At 32.7% G+C, this 21,157-nt stretch overlaps 1 protein-coding gene across 1 annotated transcript in view; it reads left to right on the top strand.

Moving 5' to 3' along the window:
- Atad2b (ATPase family AAA domain containing 2B) overlaps positions 1-21,157 on the top strand; it is a 141,171-nt gene that overhangs the window by 94,874 nt on the left and 25,140 nt on the right. The window contains exons 19-22 of the mRNA XM_026392374.2: positions 3,263-3,448; positions 12,123-12,258; positions 14,233-14,429; positions 17,742-17,901. Of these exons, the coding sequence (XP_026248159.1) occupies positions 3,263-3,448; positions 12,123-12,258; positions 14,233-14,429; positions 17,742-17,901 (679 nt within the window). The remainder of the gene's footprint in view (positions 1-3,262; positions 3,449-12,122; positions 12,259-14,232; positions 14,430-17,741; positions 17,902-21,157) is intronic.

Below are 21,157 nucleotides of genomic sequence, written 5' to 3'. Positions count from 1 at the left end.
GTAAATACAACTGCAGTTTATATCATTGGTTCTTCCTTGAATGGATACTTCTAACTTCAGTGGCCTGATTTTTGCCTAAGATATTAATCTTTCAGTATTCAGTAGGTGTAGTTTGTAATATTTTTAATAAAATGAAGAAACTTAAACTAATTAGTTATGTAAGGGACTATGATGTCCGGGGCAAGAAGAAGGCCAGAAGAAAATGGAATATATTGTTTAAATAAAGAATCAAAATGAACAGTTCACGGACTTCAGTGTTCGTTCATTTTACTTGTGCAAGAGTGCTCTGGTCATGTCAGAGGTATTTTGAAACGGTTGCTTCAGTAATTTGGCCTACTATCTTTTTTTCTCTATAACAGTTTTTCTGTTTTCTACTACACCTTGCACATCCACCAATCCAAGACACCCTATAGGTGAGTATTTTTCTAGTTCTCAAATGGCATCACTTGTTCCCAGCCAGTTGCCACTTCATTAAAACTAGGCTTTATTTTTCTACTCTGAATTATCTGGTTATTTGATTTCACAGAGGGTGTTTTACTCCACTACTTTAAACATTATCAGCAAACTACTGAAGAACGGTTTTTATATTACACCCTCCCCCCATTTGACAATAAAATTAAACTTTTTTCCCTGATATTTATCCTCTAGTAGTTTTTGAAGTGCTATTCTTAGACTCTGTTCTTTTTTAAATTAAAAAAAAATTTTTTGTAGCTGTAGATGGACAGAATGCCATTATTTTATTTGTTTATTTTTATGTGGTGCTGCGATTGAACCCAGTGCCTTAGGCATGCTAGGCAAGAGCTCTGCCACTGAGCTACAGCCCCATTCCTCTCAGACTCTGTCTTTTTGAATTTTTTATTATAAGAACTGGAAAATTAGAACAAGCCAGTTACATATTTAAAGACAACATGAAGGTTTATTTTAATATTCTGAAATTACAAGTAAGAAATTAAAATAAAACTTATTTTAGTGATGCTTTTTAATTTTTCTCTAAAGTAAGGATGGTTTCTACCTAAAGAATTAGGAGAAAAATTACAAAAATGTTCTCTGGATATAGTTATCTCATGTAGTTAGTTAGATTAATTCTCAGTTCACTTAATTATACTGATGAATCAGAAATCCTAAATCTTTTTGCTTTTCTTTGTCTTAGATTTGTGTGATTATTTTTCTGTTTCAGGTTTTAAATATAATTTTAAAAGTCTACCAAGAAAATGATATTTTCCTCAAGGTTTTGGAAATAGGGAGAATATTATGTTCAGTTTGTTAATTTTGAGAGGCTTAATGAAAAGAAGAAAGAGGTAAAAACAAAACCCCATCTCTTTTCAAGCTGGTGATGCTTTTATCTAGTTCAGCCTTGTAATGTAGTTGAAACACTTATAGTACTGCAGTATTTAACTTCTGGCTCTGTGAAATTCTTATTATCCCTTAACCTTCTTTTGCTCTGCTCATCCTCTCTCACACTTGGTAATGGCTGGATATTCTCTACATGTATTCCTGGAAAACCTAACCTAGAAGAACTGGCATGAAGTCAAAATTCATTTTTTTAAAGGCATGTTTTCTCATTTCTCTTGCACCCTGTGGTGACTTGCATAGCTGAATTAGGTGGTTAGGTTTATAAGTTTTTTCAATAAGCTATATAGCTCCTTATTCTTTTTCATAAGATCATCTTTCTTTCCTTGGGTTCTCCTCAATTTTTCCTGCAAAGAGTGGGGAACTAGAAAGCAACAAAATGTGTTGGTCACCATCTTCTTCATACCATGCCTGATTTGGGTGGCATGTAATAATTTTTTGTTTTTAAAAAAACAAATGTCTCAGTTGCCTTTGTGCTCCTGTATGTTTCTTTCCTTTTGACAATATTGATGTTTGGTTTTTTCTTACTTTTTTTTTTTTTTTTGAGTAAAAATCCTTGGATATTCATGATTCAGGATAGGAGAGTGTATGTACAGAAAAGGTCAAAACTTGAGTCTCCTGAAGAAGTTGTACTGTGCAGCTGTTCTGGATTGGTGGATATGCAAATATTAAATAAGGGAACAAATATTCCTTTTGATATGAGAGATCATAACATCCACATTTCTTCAAATTTGGGGAGAAATTTTTATTTGAGCTTCTTTCATCTGGTTTACTTCTGAATTGGCCCTGCATTTTGTTTTCTACAGCAGATCCAAAGCTATGTAAAATATTATTTAATAAATCCATGTAAGTGGTAAGCTTACTCATTAAAGAATAATAATTCTTTTGATTCTTAGGAAATTTTCTGATAATCCTAATCATTTTTTAATGTTAAATTCTTATTTCTGTATCTGCTACATTACATTGGTGAATTAAAGTGTATTACAGTGAGGGAGAATCAGTGGGGAATTTTAGGAATAGAATTCTCACATTAAATTGGAAAAGGATAGTCAGATTTTTGCATTCATACCTAAATTTGTTAAAAATAATGAAGAGATATAGTATTAACATTCAAGAATTTTTTGATGGACTATTGAGCTGTTGACTTACATGAGGAAGATTGTAGTTCTGCTTGGCAGTTTACTAATCGCCAAACCTGAACCTTACTGGTGTATGTTTGCAGAGTGTGACTGAAACTGTGATTCAGAATCTTTTTAATCACTGAGGAAAACTTCATTTTGTATTTTCGGACAATGAAGATATCTCAAGAGTTTTTTACTAATTTACTTATTGGCCTTTAGAGAACTAAGAGTATTTTATGACTACTTTATGAAAGATTGAAGATAAGGTTATGGGAAGAGGTGAATAAGTGTATCAGCAGGTAGTTCATTTTAAGTTCTAGGGTGGTGCATCTTGGCTAAAAATGTTTATTTAATTCATATATTGAGTGATTTTAGACATTGTGCACAAACATTTCAATTGTGTTGTCCTTTTCTTCTTTATGTAAAGCTGACTGATAATGCTCTAATGTGGGTGACTGATTGTATGTTTATCTCTTTATTTGCAGCATATTTTATAGTGAAGTTTTGCTTTATTATCTCTACATGATAGATAAGCAGAGTAATTTGATACTTTTATACTATTAATATATAGCAAATAGGAATAGTTAAGTGGCAAAAAATACCCTTTTTTGTTGGGGCAAGAGTATAGAAGCTTATATAAGGCTTGTGCATCATAGCTTGAAAAAGTTAAAATTAGGGACTGAAACTTAGTGAAGTAACAAGCCTGAGACATTTTATATACCTAGGTGTTGCTGGGTAGACTGTAGAATAATGAATTTGAGTTTTTAAATGCCAATTCTTTCCTTAATTAGATATTTCGAGAAGCTCGAAGAACAGTACCTAGTATTGTTTACATGCCTCACATTGGCGATTGGTGGGAAGCTGTCAGTGAAACTGTGAGAGCAACTTTTCTGACATTGCTACAAGATATACCATCATTTTCACCCATATTTTTATTGTCTACCTCTGAAACCATGTACAGTGAATTGCCTGAAGAGGTAAGAACTAATTAAATATTTTTTCTAATTATATTGTTTACAAAATGTCAAGTTTCATATCCTGGTTATACTACTTATTAGCCATGTGATACAGGCAAGTTATTTAATGTTTCAAATTTCAGTTTCTTTCCTTTTAAATTTATTTTTAAAAATATGGACACAATATCTTTATTTATTTTCTTTATTTTTATGTGGTGCTGAGGATCGAATCCAGTGCCTCACGTGTACGAGGCAAGCACTCTGCTGCTGAGCTATAACCCCAGCCCTCAGTTTTTTTTTTTAGTACAGTAGTAATGTCTTCCTAAGTCTTGAAGATTGTGATGATTCATGCTTAGAACAGAATCTGACATATAGAGAGAGAGCCTTCTAAGAAAATCTTAGCTCTTTCATCATCTGTTGCCTTATAATTATTTTAAATTACCTGTGAGGAAATTTGGTGGGATTTGACTTTTTAGTTCTTTTATTAGTAGCATCACATTAAGTTGTATATTATCTAATATGTATATTTTTAAAACATGAAATTTAGCTTTTGAGTTCAAATCAAAGGGAAAATCACAATTGATTCAGAAAAGAAATTGGTGTATCAACTCATGTGAATGAGATTATTTTTAAAAAATTGTCTTAATATTCTATGCTTATTGGGTCATCGAATAGTCTCCTTGAGAAGTGCTTAGAAATATCTTGCCTAGTTGACACAGTAGGAATGATGATATAAAGTATTTAGATGTTTTAATGTTATATTATAAATCCTGATTATGTTAAATTTTATGATTAAGGTATTTGTGTACTGACTTCTTTTATGTCTCAGCTTTCATTAGCTATTTAATTATTTACTGCTCTTATAAGGAAGTATATTAAGTTTAGAAAAATTTATTTTTGGTTATTCAAAATCTGATAGTACATGAAAACCACTAATCAGAATGTTTATAATCATACAGGGCAATGAAATTTAGCAGACTACTGTATGTAGTAAGAGTCAGAAAAACCAAGGTACTAACTTATTATAGTCTTTTGATCTTGGATAAATATATGAAGATAGAATATTTCTTATTTATAGAATGTGGATATTAGATAGTGTTGTTAGTATAAGCCAATGTATGGAAACTTACTTTTCAGATCATACAGCTATAAAATGTTTGGTATTAGTATTATAAAGTATGAATGCAGTTGAAGTTGATTTGAAAGAATGGACTGAATCTGGACATAACCTAGGAACAACTTTTAAAGTTAGATCCTCTCTGTCAATTAGTTTTAAAACTTTATAAACAGAAAGAGAAAACATAAAAAATATTTGGGAAATTAAACATTCCAGTTGAGAACATAATAATTCCCTGGAAACTTCCTTCTATATTGTCTTAAAATTTTATAAATAAGTCTTTTGAGCCATGCGTGGTGGCACATGCCTGTAATCCCAGCAGCTTGGGGGCTGAGTCGGGAGGATCATGAGTTCAAAGCCAGTTTCAGCAACTTATTGAGGCCCTGAGCAACTCAATGAGACTCTCTCTAAATAAAATACAAAAAAGGGCTGGGAATGTGGCTCAGTGGTTAAGTGCCCCTGAGTTTAATCCCTAATACAAAAAAAAAAAAAAAAAAAAAAAGACAACTTTTGAGTTTATTGTCTTGCTACTGTTGCTTGCTACTGTTGTGCATGTACATATGTATTTGTTACTTTTGGTTTAATATTTCAAAGCTAACATTATTATATCATATACATTTTTAAAGTTCCTATGTTTTCCAACTTTTAAAAAAAAATTTTTCTTTTTTTAAACCTTAATTTAATTAATTTATTTATATGTGGTGCTGAGGATTGAACCCAGGGCCTCACATGTTCTAGGCAAGTGCTCTACCATAGAGCCACAACCCCAGCCCCCTGTTGTCGGACTTTTCAATGGATTCAAAGAGTGTACTGGGTTGTAGCTCAGTGGTAGAGCGTTTGCCTCCCATGTGTGAGGCCCTGGGTTTGTATCCCAGTGCCACATAAAAATAAATAAATAAAATAAAGATATTGTGTCCATCTACAACTAAAATTTAAAAAAATGTATTCTGACTAAATAAGGTTTTTCATTATTTGTTTACCAGTACCCTAAATTAGTATCTAAAATATTAGTAATTTACTAGCATCAAATCCTGAGAGTACAACTTTCTTTTCTCACTCTATGTTCTGTATATTTAGCCCTTATTAATCAAGTACTAATGTTACTCATATTTTGTGAAGTGAGTATCATGGAAATTCTCTGAGACTTCTGATCATATAACATGCTTTTTAATTGTCATTTTGTAAATCTTCTAGAATTAATGCTACTCTTCTAATCAGAAAACAAATCCATTATTCAAAGATGAAAGGAAAAGGTTTAAGGTTTTCTCAGCTTTTAAAAATAGAAGAAAACCCCCAAAGAATTATTTCCGGCTGGGTGTGGTGGTACTTGCCTGTAATCCCAGCAGCTTGGGAGGCTGAGGCAGGAGGAATGGGAGTTCAGAGCCAGTCTCAACAAGAGCAAGGTGCTAAGCAATTCAGTGAAGACCCGTCTCTAAATAAAATACAAAAGAGGGCTGGGGATGTGGCTCAGTGGGCGAGTCACCCTGAGTTCAATCCCCCCGTGTCCCTCCCCCCTCAAAAAAGAATTATTCCCAGTGGAAGTAGTGCTTTGATAGAGAGCCAAAATGACAGTCTCATCTTTTAGAGCCCTTTTTACATTGTCTTGTAAATGTTTCTTTGTATATATCTTTCTCTCTTATAGTCCAGTTGTTCCCCCAAATAAGTTTATACTTTTATTCATGTTTATTTTTCATATTGTTTTAAATATTTTGTCTATGTATGTTTTATAATAGAAATAATAGAATACTGTATTTAGATAAATATTCTGGAGAGAATATTTTCAAATTTTAATTGATATGATTCTAAACTTTTTTTGGGAAATCATTGCTTTAGATTAACTGGACTCACAGACTAACAGAAACTAATGGGAGTAAAGTAACTTCCCTGGGGGTCTCACAGCTAGTATGGGAAAGTAAATATTTTACCTCAGGTTTTCCTAATTCCAAAGGTCATATACCTAAATTGCCTGACATTCTCTAAGACTCCATAGAAGTAGTTACTGGATGTTGTGATGCTGAGGAGTGATATTCATCAAGTTAAAACCATTGTTCATTCAGCAAAAATTTATTAAGTGCCTATTATTTGCAATGCAGTGTACTAGTAAGTCTGAATTTACTTAAGGCAGGTCAGTCTCTATTTTATTTTTAAATTTTTTTCAGTTGTTGATAGAACTTTATTTATTTTTTTAAAATTTATTTTTATGTGGTGCTGAGAATCAAATCCAGTGCCTCACACATACTAGGCAAGCACTCTACCACTAAGCCACTACCCCAAACCCCAATTTCTGTTTTCTTTAGTCTTCTGTCCACAGTGTCTAACTCCCTAACACAGTCTCTGGATATACATATAAACACAAACAGACCCATATATGCATACATATTTCTAGTACAGTAAATCTTTGTTGAATGAATGAATAAAATAGGTGAGAAACAAAAAGACATTTACTGCTGCACAAGAATTAAAGTTGAGTGGGAAGAGAGACATTAAAAAATTAAAATACAATAAATGTATTATGTCCATCTACAACTGAAAAAAATTAGAAATAATTAAAATATAATAGATGTGCTGTTATAGTAATAGGACATATAAAAAGTATGATACATAAAAGAAAAAAAATAAAAACTCTACTCTTAGAGTGGGGTTATGGTTCTGTGATAAAGCATTTGCCTAGCATGTGTGAGGAGGCACTGGGTTCAATTCTTAGCACCACATATAAATGAATAAATAAATAAATATTAAAGGTCCATTGACAACTAAAAAATATTTAAAAAACAACAAAACCAAAAAATAGTCAAAAAACTCTACTCTTTTAAGAGAGAACATTAAAAAAAAAAAAAAAAAGAAGAAGAAAATGTATGCTGGTGATGTGCTTCAGTAGTAGAGTACTTGCCTCGTATCCATGAGGCCCTGGGTTCAAGTCCCAGTATGCAACCGGGAAAAAGAAAAAAAGAAGCAAGTCAGAGATTGAAGAAAATATATCAAATAGATCACCTATCTGATAAATGACTTACATCAAGCATGTATAAGAAAACTCTGAAAACTTAATAATGAAAAGACTCCATTAGATGATTTTTGACAAGGGTTTCAAGACCATGCAATGCAGAAAAGATGGTCTTTTCAAGAAGCAATACTGGGGAACTTGGATAACCACATGCAAAAAATTAAAGTTGGATATACAAAATTAACTCAAAATGGATCAAAATTTAAATTTAATACCCGAAACTTAAAGAGTGTTAAATGTAACATAGGAGCAAAGCTTTAGGACTCTGGATTTGACAGTGAATTCTTGCATATGACACCAAAAGTACAGACAAGATAAAATAAGTAGGTTGGAACTCATAAAAATTAAATTTTTTTTTTTGCATCAGTGGGTGCTATCAACAGAATGAAAGCAGACCCACAAATGGGAATAGATACTTGGAAATCATAAATTTAATAAGGGATTGAGTTCCAGGGTGTATAAAGCAGAGCTTAACAATGACAAGCAAAGCATAACAAAAAACGTAAAAAAAAAAAAAAAAAAAAAGTGGTTCAAAAATCAGTGAAGAACTTGAATAGATATTTCTACAAAGAAGATATACAAATGGGACAACAAGCATGTAAAAAGATGCTCAGCATCACTGGTCATTAGGGAAATGCAAATCAAAACCACAATGAGACACCACTTCATACTCATCAGGATGGCTATTATTTAAAAACACACAAACAACAGAAAACAAGTGTTGGGAGGAACGTGAAGACATTGGAATCCTTGTGCATTGCTGGTGGGAATGTAAAATTTTGCAGTTGCTATAGAAGATACCAAGGCAATTACTTAGAAAATTAAACACAGCTTCCATATGATCCAGCAAGACAATTTCTGGGTATATACCCAAAAAAGTTGAAAGCAGGGACTTGAACAGGTATTTATGTACTCGAGTTCATGGCAATATTATTCATAGTAGCTAAAAGTGGAAACAACCATAATGTCTATTGACAAATCAATGAATAAATAAAATTCGGCATATACAAACAATGGAACATTAAAAAGAAAGACATTTTGGTACATGCTGCAACATAGGTACCTTGAAGGCATTATGCCAAGTGACATAAGTCATTCACAAAATGATGAATATTATATGATTCCTCTTTTGTGATGTTCATATGAGAATTTATAAATGGCTAATAAGCCTGTGAAAGGTGCTATGTCATTAGTCATCCAGGAATGAACTACTGCTGTAGCCCACTAGAATAGCTATAATCAAAAAGACAGATAGTGCCAAGTGTTGGCAAGGATATAGAGAAACTTGAGTCCTTGTACACTGCAGGTGGGATTGTATAATGGTACAGCTACTTTCCAAAGTTAAACATAAATTTATGGAGCGACTCAGGAGTTCTATTCCTAGGTATCTACATAAAAGAAATGAAAACATTAACACAAAGGCTCTTGTATGTGAATGCTTCTAGTGGTATTATTTATAATAACCAAAAAATGAACCAGCCTATATGTTCATTACTTGATAAATGGCTAAATGTAATGTGATATGTACATAAAGTCAAATACTGTTCAGCAATAAGTAGAATGAAATACTGATACGCACTAAAACTTGGACAAACCTGAAGATACATGTGAGCAAGAGAATCTAGATACAAAAGATAACATATGATATGAAATTTCTAGAAGAGGCAAATCTCTAGAGACGGAAAGTTGGTCAGTAGTGATTGGGTTGATATGTGTGAGTATAAGTGAGGATTAATTATAATTAGACATGAGGAAGCTTTTGGGGATTAATAAAAATGTTCTAAAACTGGCATGTGATATTTGTACAATTGTACAAATTTACTAAAAATCATTAAAGTGTTTAAAAAAAAAAAAAACCTTGATGAGAAACATCGAATGCGTGCCTAGAAAACCCAGGAGTCTCCCAGAAAGCATCAGTTTCTAAGTTGAGCATGAGTAAGGGTTTAGGATTAATGTAACAAGAACAAGAAAAGAAGGTGTTCAGTAGAGTAGAGCAAGTGAATCTTTCCAGGAAAGGTACTAGAGAAAGAGATAGATTATTATGTCAGTGTGTGTGAGTGTGTGTACGCGTGTGCATGCACGCAGCCATACGCACATGCAAGTGTTTTAGGAATATGACTTAATGGATCCCACTGTTGTGTACAGTTCAGTCCACCAATTAAAAAAAAAAAAAACATTTGAAGAAAGAAAAAATAAAAAGATTTCAGGAAAGAAAGAATAGCATGTACCAATGAGAAAGAGAGCATGGTTTATTCAGGGAATTATAAGAACCATTCTTCAGTATGAATTAATGTTGAAAATGATCAGAAGAAAGAGTATTTAAAACTAAAACTAGGGCTGGGCATGTGGCTCAAGCGGTGGCGCGCTCGCCTGGCATGCGTGCGGCCCGGGTTCGATCCTCAGCACCACATACCAGCAAGAATGTTGTGTCTGCCAAGAACTAGAAAATAAATATTGAAAAATCTCTCTCTCTCTCCTCTCTCTTTAAAAAAAAACAAAAAAAAAAAAAAACTAAAACTAAAGAGTATTAAAAAAAAAACTGTGACTCTTGAACAGAATCATGTTATTTCTGTTTACTTTTTAATATCCAGTCAATGTGTAAGCCCTTTCTGCTATATACTATGTAATGCCTCTGTACCCCTGCCCCTCGCAGAGTCTCCCCTGTGTGTTTGCTACCTCTCTCATAGCTTTTCCATCATGGTATTATGTGCTTTCTTCTGAGACTCTAAGATCTTTGACAACAAGAAGCAAGCATGTTTTCTTCAATTTTATAATTGCAGTGTCTGGCATGATGTTTGGCACACAGTACATGCTATAGTAAATTTGCTTCCAGAACTTTCAAAGAAGGACCAGCAAAGCTTAGATCAAAGGGATGGAGGGAAATGTGCATGAAGGTAGCCTACACAAAACACTAGAAGGAAACAAATGAAATTTAAAAATCTTTTAAATGACTTGGATTTGAGTTGACATAATAATTCCTCCTTCAGATTTTGAATTCTGATGTCTACCTTTCCTTGTTTCTTTTCTCAGAATCTCAGAGCTGGAAAAGGCAGTTAGGCTTCATGCACTTTGTGACCTTGAGCCAAATAATTTAAAATCTTTCTGACCCCAAATCTCATCATCTGTAAATAAAGGAATAATACATACCTCATTGTTATAAAGATTTAATGATGTAACATTTATGAAATTCTTGTGTTCACTTCATAGAGTTGATCCACTAGGTGGCTAGAAATGGCAAACCAAATGAATTATCCAAAGTTTACCACAACTGTATTGGCTATATTGAGGTTAGAATCTGATATCTTGAATCCTAATCCAGTATTTCCACATTGTCATGGTTGATGCTTCTTAGTTCTTTTTTATTTGCTTTTTCCAATTTGACATGGGTTGGGTAACAAAATTAATAAGAGTATATTTACTCAGTCAATACATGCTTCTTAAGAATTGTTATAGCTGGGCACAATGGTTCATGCCTGTAATTTCAGCTATTCAGGAGGCTGAGGCAAGAAGATTGTAAGTTCAAGACCAGCCTTGGCAACTTAGCAAGACCATGTCTCAGAATTAAAAAAGGATTGATGATGTACCTCAGTGGTAGAGCACCCTTGGGTTTAATCCTCAGTACTGCCAAAACAACAGCAGCAACAACAACAACAAATGCTATATTCAATGGATGGTGGTGTTATAGAAAAATAAATGAATAAGAAATGGTGTTTGCTCATTAGGAGTTTGGTGTCTAGATGGCAAAAGATAGACCTTCCAAAAAAATATATAAACTGAAGTGTTAACTTCATGGTGAAAAATAAGGATGATGTAAAGAGGACTTAAATTGCATATCTCAGAATGGGGAAATCTGGGGTCAAGTCTTTATAAAGCAGGTAAACAGATGTGAGGTAGTTAATCACCAGGTTGAAGGAACTGGGGAATGTGAGAATGACTGGCTTTTTTTGCTTTAGAATTTTCATGGAAGGTGGTGTCAGAACTCTCTGTGAAGAGGTCAGAGGTCTAGTTTATTTGCAATAGAAACAGGTTTCCAGAGGATACAGTGAATTACACTTGGTATAAAAAAGAACATAGGCTATGAAGTCAGTGGATAGGAAATACAAAGAAACATAAGGATAAGAGAAGGTGGCTTAAATGACCTTCTAGTTCCTATTGTAGATTTGAGATAATTACTTTTTCAGCTCTTATGTAAAAGCTCTTCAGGGCTGGGGTTGTGGCTCATTAATAGAGTGTTCGTCTAGCATGCATGAGGCACTGGGTTCGATCCTCAGCACCACATAAATGTAAAATAAAGATATTGTGTCCACCTAAAAAAAAGCTCTTGAGGTTGTTGCCATCTGAATATTATCAACTTTTTGCTACAATCATTTTTGTTATTATCATACAACTCTTCCAGATATAGTATCATTTATTAGTGTTTTGGGTAACTGGACAATCTTCTATTCTTGTTCAGTCCATGTATGTTATATGAATATTGAAAACAGTACTGGAAGTTGAAGAAATTGCAATTTGGTATATGTGTGCTCTTAATTCTCTATATATTCAATGTCTTTGTGTGTGTGTGTATGTATGTGTAGGTTAAGTGTATCTTTAGAATACAGTATGAAGAGGTCTTGTATATTCAAAGGCCTGTTGAAGAAGACAGAAGGAAATTTTTCCAGGAACTGATTCTCAATCAGGCATCAATGCCACCACCACGAAGGAAACACACTGGTAAGTTCCTAAAGCTGTTAGGAAAATAAGGGAGCATGGAGTTAAGAACTACACTTTCTTGGAGTCAATTTTTTTTTAATCCTTTCTTTATACAAGTGAAGACAGTTTGTTAGATTATATTTATTTTTAGATGGACACATGTAAAAAAAAAAAAAGTGGCCATTGTCTTTACCTGACTTAAGATTGGGGAGTATAGCCTCATTAAAGCTTTGTTAAAGAGAACTTCTCATCCCTCCCATCCAGATCCTCAGTTAGATTTCCCAGGATGTGAACTGGTACACTGTGAATACCAGGTGTTGTGCTAATGACTTTGTGAACCAGGGTAGGTTAAATTCGCTGGTTAGAACATTAGTCTTTCTTTGTTTATTTATTGATTTTTCGAATACCTATTTAGCAACCATTATGTAGCATTTGACCTATCATAGCTTTGTTTTAAGCATTAGATTTTTCTTGGATTCAAACTCATAGCTTTAAGAAGGGTTTAAGAATATGTCAGATTTCAGTTCCTTATTTTAGGTAAGGACTGCATTCTGAATCACTCAAAAGATTTCTTTTCCCATTTTTGAAGATGCATAAAGGAGAAGATTGGCTTGCTTAATCTTTCAGCCTCTTCTTTAAAATAGCAATTTTCCCTCTTTCCCCTTGTTTTTTCAATGTTTCTCATGTCCTTGTAGGATATTAATTATATTTCCCATCCCTGCCAAATCCTCACTTTTTCATAATTTTCTCCCTTTTTGTTTTTCATTGGTTATATTATTCAGCATTTTGATAATTTTGTCCTTTATTGGCTCCTTTCCAAATTTTCTCAGTGTTTTAATAATGAACGCCTATCCAGATTGCTATAGTTGTGGGTCTTTTTCTTCAAGAAACCTTGGGAAATTCATTATGTAAGTTATACTCTCTGATTATTGGTTGTGGCTTCCTGTGAATATAAATATCAGTATTTTAAATATTTCATCATAAAAATGATTCGTTTTAGTCCTTCATACACTTAGACATATTTTTAGTTCCAAAACTGAATTTTTTTGTGTTTAAGGTTAGTGTAATTCTTTTTCTTTTTGAATTGCTTCTGTTGACTTTTGCTTTCATCTTAACAGCTATTTAGAAATTAGTAAAAATATGTATCATTTTAATCCTGAGTTTCAGTGTTATGACAGAAAGATTGTATTATGTTTAGGAAAGTTAATATTTTACCTTCTAAGAAGATTTTTGGTTTTATACAAGTGAAGACAGTTTGTTAGATTATATTTATTTTTAGATGGACACATGTAAAAAAAAAAAAAAGTGGCCATTGTCTTTACCTGACTTAAGATTGGGGAGTATAGCCTCATTAAAGCTTTGTTAAAGAGAACTTCTCATCCCTCCCATCCAGATCCTACATACATACTATCATACATATAACACTTTAGACTGGCTTCCCATCTCTTCAATGACTTTGGGATTCCTTTTTTAGTTTCTTCTTTTTTTGTTGTTGTTGTTCCTTCCTTAAAAGTGTTATTTACTATCCCTACTGTGTAGTGGTCAGAATATCAGGGTAAAAGGACCTGTCTTAAATTATAATTCTTTTGGGGATAGGAGGTATCAAAAAATTGTCACTTGCCCACTAGATTTCTCATATATGGCTCCTCCATTTCAAGAAGCCCCATATATGGCTACAAGGTTGGCTTAAGAAAATCTGTATAATATTTTAAGGTATTTATGTTAATTTGAAGTATTTTTATAAGTTGTATGTAATTAACATTACAAATTATTTAAAATCATGTAATTTGTCCTTTAAAGGGGTCCTATTGTGAGTTATTTTATAAAGTGAAGCCAAACTTTTTGTTTTTATTCAAATTTTTACTTGCTGGATTTGCATGGCTCACATATATCTAAAATTCTCCTTTTCTTTAAAGAATGTTTTGAGAGGGTACCAGAAAAGTGATTGAGGTTCCACCCTGCTGGGATCTTAACATTTTTTTCTCTTTTATTTAGCTCTTTGTGCTATGGAAGTGCTTCCTCTTGCACTACCTTCTCCACCTCGTCAGTTGTCAGAATCAGAAAAAAATCGGATGGAGGACCAGGAGGAAAATACTTTAAGAGAATTGCGGTTGTTTCTCAGGGATGTAACCAAGAGGCTGGCCACAGATAAACGCTTTAACATCTTCAGCAAACCGGTGGATATTGAAGAGGTCTTGTTTCAGTAGTGTGCAAACAGTGAAGTTGAACTGGCTAAAAGAAAAAAAATAATGACATCTTTTTTTGGAAGGAAAAAAAGCAAAGGCATGGATGAATATTACCCCTAGCCTGTAAAAAATTTTAATCCATGTGATAACTATCAATGTCATCAGCAAACATCTGGTGACTTTTGGATGAAATGAGTGACCAATTTGTATATATCCTCTTAATTATTATTGATCTTTGTGATCTCATACTCTTTAAGAGGAGGATTAAAGGTTATTTTAATGAAATGTCCATACTACACTATTTTTATTCCAGGATAAATCCTGCTTTCAAAGAGTATATTAGTATTAACCAATTAGCACCAATTAATATTGGCATTTCCCAAATTAAGTTTACCTCATTGAAAGAGGTGCCTGAGGAACCTGAAAATTTCTTTATCTTTCATATTTTGGAAATGCCTGTAGCTGTGATGCTGTTTGAAATTAAGCACATCTGATGCACCTAAAACTTTCTCTCCAAGGATTTTCTCTGCTCCCAGTGGAAAATTTCTCACTTTCTATATGTATTGTTTTGTGTGCTTGTGGGAGCATGGTTTGTCATAACGAGAAAAGGAATTTTCCATTTGGAATCTACTGTAATACTCTCGATTTAAATTTTTTTTAAAAATTTTATCCTGGGATAATATAGTGTGTGGATGAATACAATGTAATCTTTACTGGCCTTCTTAAAGTTCAGACTCCATGTTTGAACAGCTTTGGTGTTTTTAGTTTTAAGTTTTTTTTTAATTTCTTTTTTTTTTAAACTTGAATTATAAAATGATTCAAAGTTTAATGTTGCGTCCTAATTGTGAAATCTGTGCTTTTGGTGAGCAGATTCCTTTGGAACCATTACCTCATCTATGACTGTGAAGAATGAGTTAGCATTATCCTTCATCCCCCACCCCTGGCAAGCCTGGCAATACCTATTTTCCAATTTATGGAATAAAGAGACTATCTAAAATTTTATTTGAATATTTTATCTGCAGTACGTAGCTTTGTTAATTTGCTCTTGCAAGGCCATTATTATTCTTACATTGCAACTGAGGAAATTGAAACTTTTTGGCAAGTGATATAGCCAAGACTTGAAAATTATTTGAAAATTCAAAGCCCACATTCTTGTATTTTAAATATATTTTTAAAATATTTTTTTATATATTGATGGACCTTTATTTTATTCATTTATATGAGAGTCGAACCTAGTGCCTCACACATGCTAGGCAAGTGCTCTACCACTGAGCCACAAATCCTGCCCCAAAGCCCACATTCTTTAGGTTATATCATGGCTTCCTTATATCTTTTCCCACTAGAATAACAGGACATGCCTAATTTGCATTTTAATTAATAGATAGCAAATTATATTTGTGGAGCATTTTTCTCCTAGTGTGTTCAGATAATCTTAAAATCAGCAACCAGTTTGGAAGATTGTTTTAAATAAGCAAAGAAACCCCTCTCCACTTTTATATTTGGATTCTGACACTTTTTAAAAGCATAAGTCAGTTTCCCATGCTGGGAATAAATCAGTTTTGCTTTTGCTCAAGAAAACTCTTTTCTTTCTAATCAGAAAAGATTGTCAGATTTTAAATAATATCTGTCTGTAATAAAATGAAAGTTTTATAAATCATGGTAAAGCAGTGCAAGAGAATAGAAATACTGATCAGATATTAAGTTTATTAAGGGTTTGCTTCTCTTATTTTCTTCTTCGTTCTTCTCAGGTTCACTCTGTTGCTGGTTTTTGTCTGCTCTTAAAATTGAATACACAGGAATATATGGAAAGGATAGAGAGGGGAAAGCAGGCTAACACTGATATAGCCTAAAGCATAAATGTTATATGCTGATAATGAATTTAAAGTGTCTAAAAACTTTCTTCAATTCCAAAACAAACTGCAAACCTTCAGAAAAATAAAACCTTAGAGACTTTCAAGTTTAATATTAAGCATATGTGCCTAAATTACATAGGCTTTATTAAAGTATTACTATACTTTTTCTAGTGTTTTTCAGTAATTTCTACTTGTACACAGAGCATGCCCAGAACCAAGAGTCCAACTATCTTCTGTGGCTCCATTGATGCCCTACAAAGAGATTAACTGGGGCTGGGGATTTGGCTCAAGTGGTAGCGTGCTCACCTCAAATACATGAGGCACTGAGTTCAATCCTCAGTACCACATAAAAATAAATAAGTGAAATAAAGGCATGCTATCTACAACTAAAAAATACAACTAAAAAATAAATATAAAAAAAAAAAGATTAACTGGCTTTTTAGCTCTAAGAGACTGAAAAATAAATTAATTCACACATATCCATACTTAATATTTGTATAAGTAATCTTAAAATTTGAAAAACATATTTACAAATTATACATATGCACCTGTGTACACCTGTGTATCATCTTAAAAATCATGGCATTGATGCCATCTGAAACCATGAGAAAACCAGTCCTAACTTTCACAGAGTAGAAATTGCCCTGTGTTCAGAAATCAGTTCTTATAGATACTCTTGCAAGATTGTTTTTATATCAAACCCTATTATTTTATTTGATTTGAGATTTGCAATAGATAGGTATGTTGAGAATGTTTTCTTATTGGTTAAGAGATATAATATCTCTTATTTTTGGTTATCTCCCAGAAAATTGGCATCTAAAGCAAACAAGTTTTTATTTTTCTTTGTAGATTTGTTTATATTAGAGACAAGTCCAGCAAATCTTTCACTAATTATAGAAACAATACTGAGTTTTGTTATTTTATTGATTCAGATTGTTTGTAATGACTCCAAAGGAGTGGAAAATACTTTCCATGAAACAATTCACTGTATAAAACTACAAAAGAAAACTTTTGCTGAAAAATTTAAAAAGATTTACCAGAAGAACTTCTATAATAAAATGAAAAGTCTATGCATTTTATTTTCCTCTGTTTTTTTTTCTTTTCTTTTCTTGAGATAACATTTAATGATGTTTATTGGGTGCTTTTACCCATACATTCTCTTCTCAGATAAACCCAAGGATTAAAAAATAATAATGAAGGTGACAATGTTTCAAATTTCAAGATGAGCAACATTTCAAGAGTTGATTTAGATCTGACTTAAACTGAAGCTTTTCATGGAAAGTATGTTAGGGAGTAAACTTAATAACATAAGTAGCATTGAAATTACTCTTATGTATACTTATTTCTTGAATATCTAGATTTAATTTTTGAAGAATTAGTTCTGTTTGAACTAATAGATCATGAACTAATAGATCATATGAAAATTTTAAATAATTTTCATTAAAATATTCTGTTTTTTTTTAAGGTTTCAGATTATCTTGAAGTAATCAAAGAACCAATGGATTTATCAACAGTAATAACTAAAATTGATAAACATAATTATCTTACTGCTAAAGATTTCCTGCAAGATATTGACCTAATCTGTAGCAATGCTTTAGAGTACAATCCAGATAAGGACCCAGGAGGTAAGAATGCTTAGCATCAGGTACACTTTGATATTGGGATTTTCTTCAGATTAATGGAAAACTGAGCAAATGAGAATTCAATTCAAAAACTCTATTTATTTATTTTAGTCAGCATCAGTAGTCCTGATGAACACAGGGAATTTTGAATTTGTGGGAAGCTACAGTAGGATAAGTTTATATGTCAGAAAAAATTTCTGTATAGAATGATACCTGTTCTATAGGTATCATTAATACCGTTCTATAGGCATCATTAATGTAATTATATTATTTTATTCCTAATCCCAGCTTATACTTAAATCTTGTTATTGCTTTCTAGGGAAGTTCACCAGAGATATAACTATAGTTAAACAAGATAAGTTGATTGTAAACAAAGAGGATTTTTTATAGCATGAAAGGTTGTGCATCATGGGGAACCATATGGGGTTTGTGCCTGTTAAGTAATTGGATAAAGTGTAAGAGAGTGGGACTTTGCAAGGAATTGGATGCTATTAGGAAGTAGGATAATTTTGAGAATGGGATATTTTAAAATCCTAGACAGAAAGAAGAATGGAGCAGGGCTAAAGTTGTAATTGGTAAAGGAATAGCAGTCATTCATATTAATGCAAATAGGATTATGGTTAGGTTCTTTTTGTGGTTAGGGCAATGCTCATAATTTGTCTATGTTTAGACCTGGTTGCAGAGTAGGCTTGCTATTGTCTTAGCCCATCACGATGATGCAACTGGCCTTGTCTGATGCTGCTGTTCTGCAAAGTTGTTCATGTTTTACCTGAATACACAGAAGCCAAGCTTAGAGTGCCATGCCAACTCCCAGCTCTCAGGAGCAGTTTTTTCTCATTCTATTATTGAGAATTCTGTTTCTTTAAGACATCATACACAAGTAAAATGCTTCTTATTATTAAAACATGAAGTTTCTATCATCTAAAGATATTTTAAAGTACTTTGTATTTTGGGGTAGTGAGTTTCAACCTAGGTCATATATTAGAATGACCTGGATTTTTCCTGAATTTAGACCATGCTAGTAAGTTAAATATACTAATTCCAAATTGAGAGGCATAATAAAATGTTTGTCTAGCAGAATTTGGTATTTAACAGTTCCAAAGGTTTGTATTAGCATTTGACTCTTAAAGCTTTTGTTTGCTTATTTTGCTTTTTTGAATCTTGATTTTATGTATCTTACAGAAAAACTAATAAAAACTAAGAACCAAAGGAGAAAAGCAGAATAATTGGCAATCCTATCCTAGTGTTATTCCTTCCCCTTGCCCCACGAATGTATTGTATATCAAATATATACTGCATTTTTTTTTACTAAAATGACTATATGACTTGTATAAAATTTGTCATTCCTTTAATATTTTATTAAAGAGCTTATTCATTAATGAGTATATTTATCCCATGTTAAAAAAAATGAAATATAATAGCCAATACCCTATTATTGGCCATATTAGGTATTTTAGGGTTTTTTTTCCTGTAAAAACAGTGATAAATATTTTTACAACACAAGTTTGGGGTACATATTTAATTATTGCCTTATAGTAAATTATTAAGAATGAAAAATTTTTGGATCAAAGAATATGTATCTTTTTTTAACGATTTGTTTTTTTGTTGTAGTTGGACACAATACCTTCATTTTATTTATTTATTTTTATGTGGTGCTGAGAATTGAACCCAGGGCCGCATAAATGGGAGGCAAGTGCTCTATCACTACCAAAACCCCAACCCCAATTATGTATCCTTTTAATGAAGATTTTTAATCTGTAATATTAAATTTTTCTCTTAAAAATATTTTAAATTACTTATATGAGCAGCATGAAGAACAAAGGAGAAAAGTAAAATAATTGGCAATTATTTTACTGTTAGCTAATGTAGCAGTTTTGTGTGTGAGAGAGGAATCTCCTTTAGCATGTATGTCATTTCGCAACAGGATAGGTTGTAAGAGATGGGCTGCATGCCAGCATACTTCCTCTCCTTTGCCTTGCTGGGGTCTTCTGTTGTGGACAGATTGCACAAGTGTCTGCATGGGGTTTTGAACAGTGTATGAGAGAACTTGTGTGCCAACGCCTTCAGCCTGTTAGCTCTTTAGGATCTTAAGACTGTTGATGTTGTGTAGAATGGATGCCGGGATGTGGGCTCTGTATTTAGACCTGGACTTTAATCCCAGTTCTGCTGTTCCCTACTTCCTTAGCTTTGATCAACTTAAATCCTCTAAATTTAGTTTCCTCATCTGTACAATAATGTAGTAATAGTATTCTTGATTTGTGGTGTTTATAAGGATTATATAAGAAACCATATTAGGTTCAATCTTATGAAATTGCTTTTAATATGATTTAATCTAAATATGTTAAGCCCACGGCATAATACCCAGGACATGATAAGTGTTTCATAAAGGTTATCAGTTAATATTTATGTTCTTGGGGCTGGGTTTGTGGCTCAGCGGTAGAGTGCTTGCCTAGCACGGGCAAGGCCCTGGGTTTGATCCTCAGCACCATATAAAAATAAATAAATTAATTAAAGATATTGTGTCCAACTACAACTAAAAAGTAAATATTTAAAAAAAATTTTATGTTCTTGTTATCATCATTATTTAAATCATACTTTAAGTTTCCTGAATTGGTTCATTAGTAGGTACCTGTGTATATGCTCTAGAATGACCCCTTATACTTGGTAATTTTTATATTCCCTGGACTACACTTTAATTTAATCTTATTATGGAACAAATCTAGGGACTATGAAATAAATTTGAGTGCTTGAAGAGAGTCTTGAGAGTATTAAACCAGTTTTCCCCTGTAAGTAAGTAATTATAATTCCACTGATGTTTATATTACTTTTAAGGAAAGAGGCTATAGTTTCTGGTGCACTATAACTTTATATAATCTTGTAACCTTATGTAGTTTTATAAATTAAGGAATCTTTAATTCTTTCATAATTGAAGAATATGCTAGCTCTATCTCATGGGTAAACATGATATATTTGTATCTCTCCTCCTTTATTCTTTCAGATAAAGGCAAAGAGTGATGCAATTCAAAAGCATTATTTCATCTCTGTTCAGATTTTTTTCCTATCTTTAGTCAAGAGGTAGTTTTTTTCTTAGCAACAGAACCACTTGTTATGCACCAGAAAAACAACCTCAGGGTCTGTTGTGTAGCAAGTGGAAATTACATGAATGTTATAGTACTTTTACAAGTTCCCATGAGTATTTGAAAGCTTGCAGTGTTCTATTTTGCAGCATACTTGGCCATTTGGGAAAAAACTAGCATAT

The sequence above is a fragment of the Urocitellus parryii genome, chromosome 12 (genome assembly GCF_045843805.1).
Source record: "Urocitellus parryii isolate mUroPar1 chromosome 12, mUroPar1.hap1, whole genome shotgun sequence".
Classification (NCBI taxonomy): Eukaryota; Metazoa; Chordata; class Mammalia; order Rodentia; family Sciuridae; genus Urocitellus; species Urocitellus parryii.
This window is presented reverse-complemented; position numbering and strand designations above follow the sequence as displayed.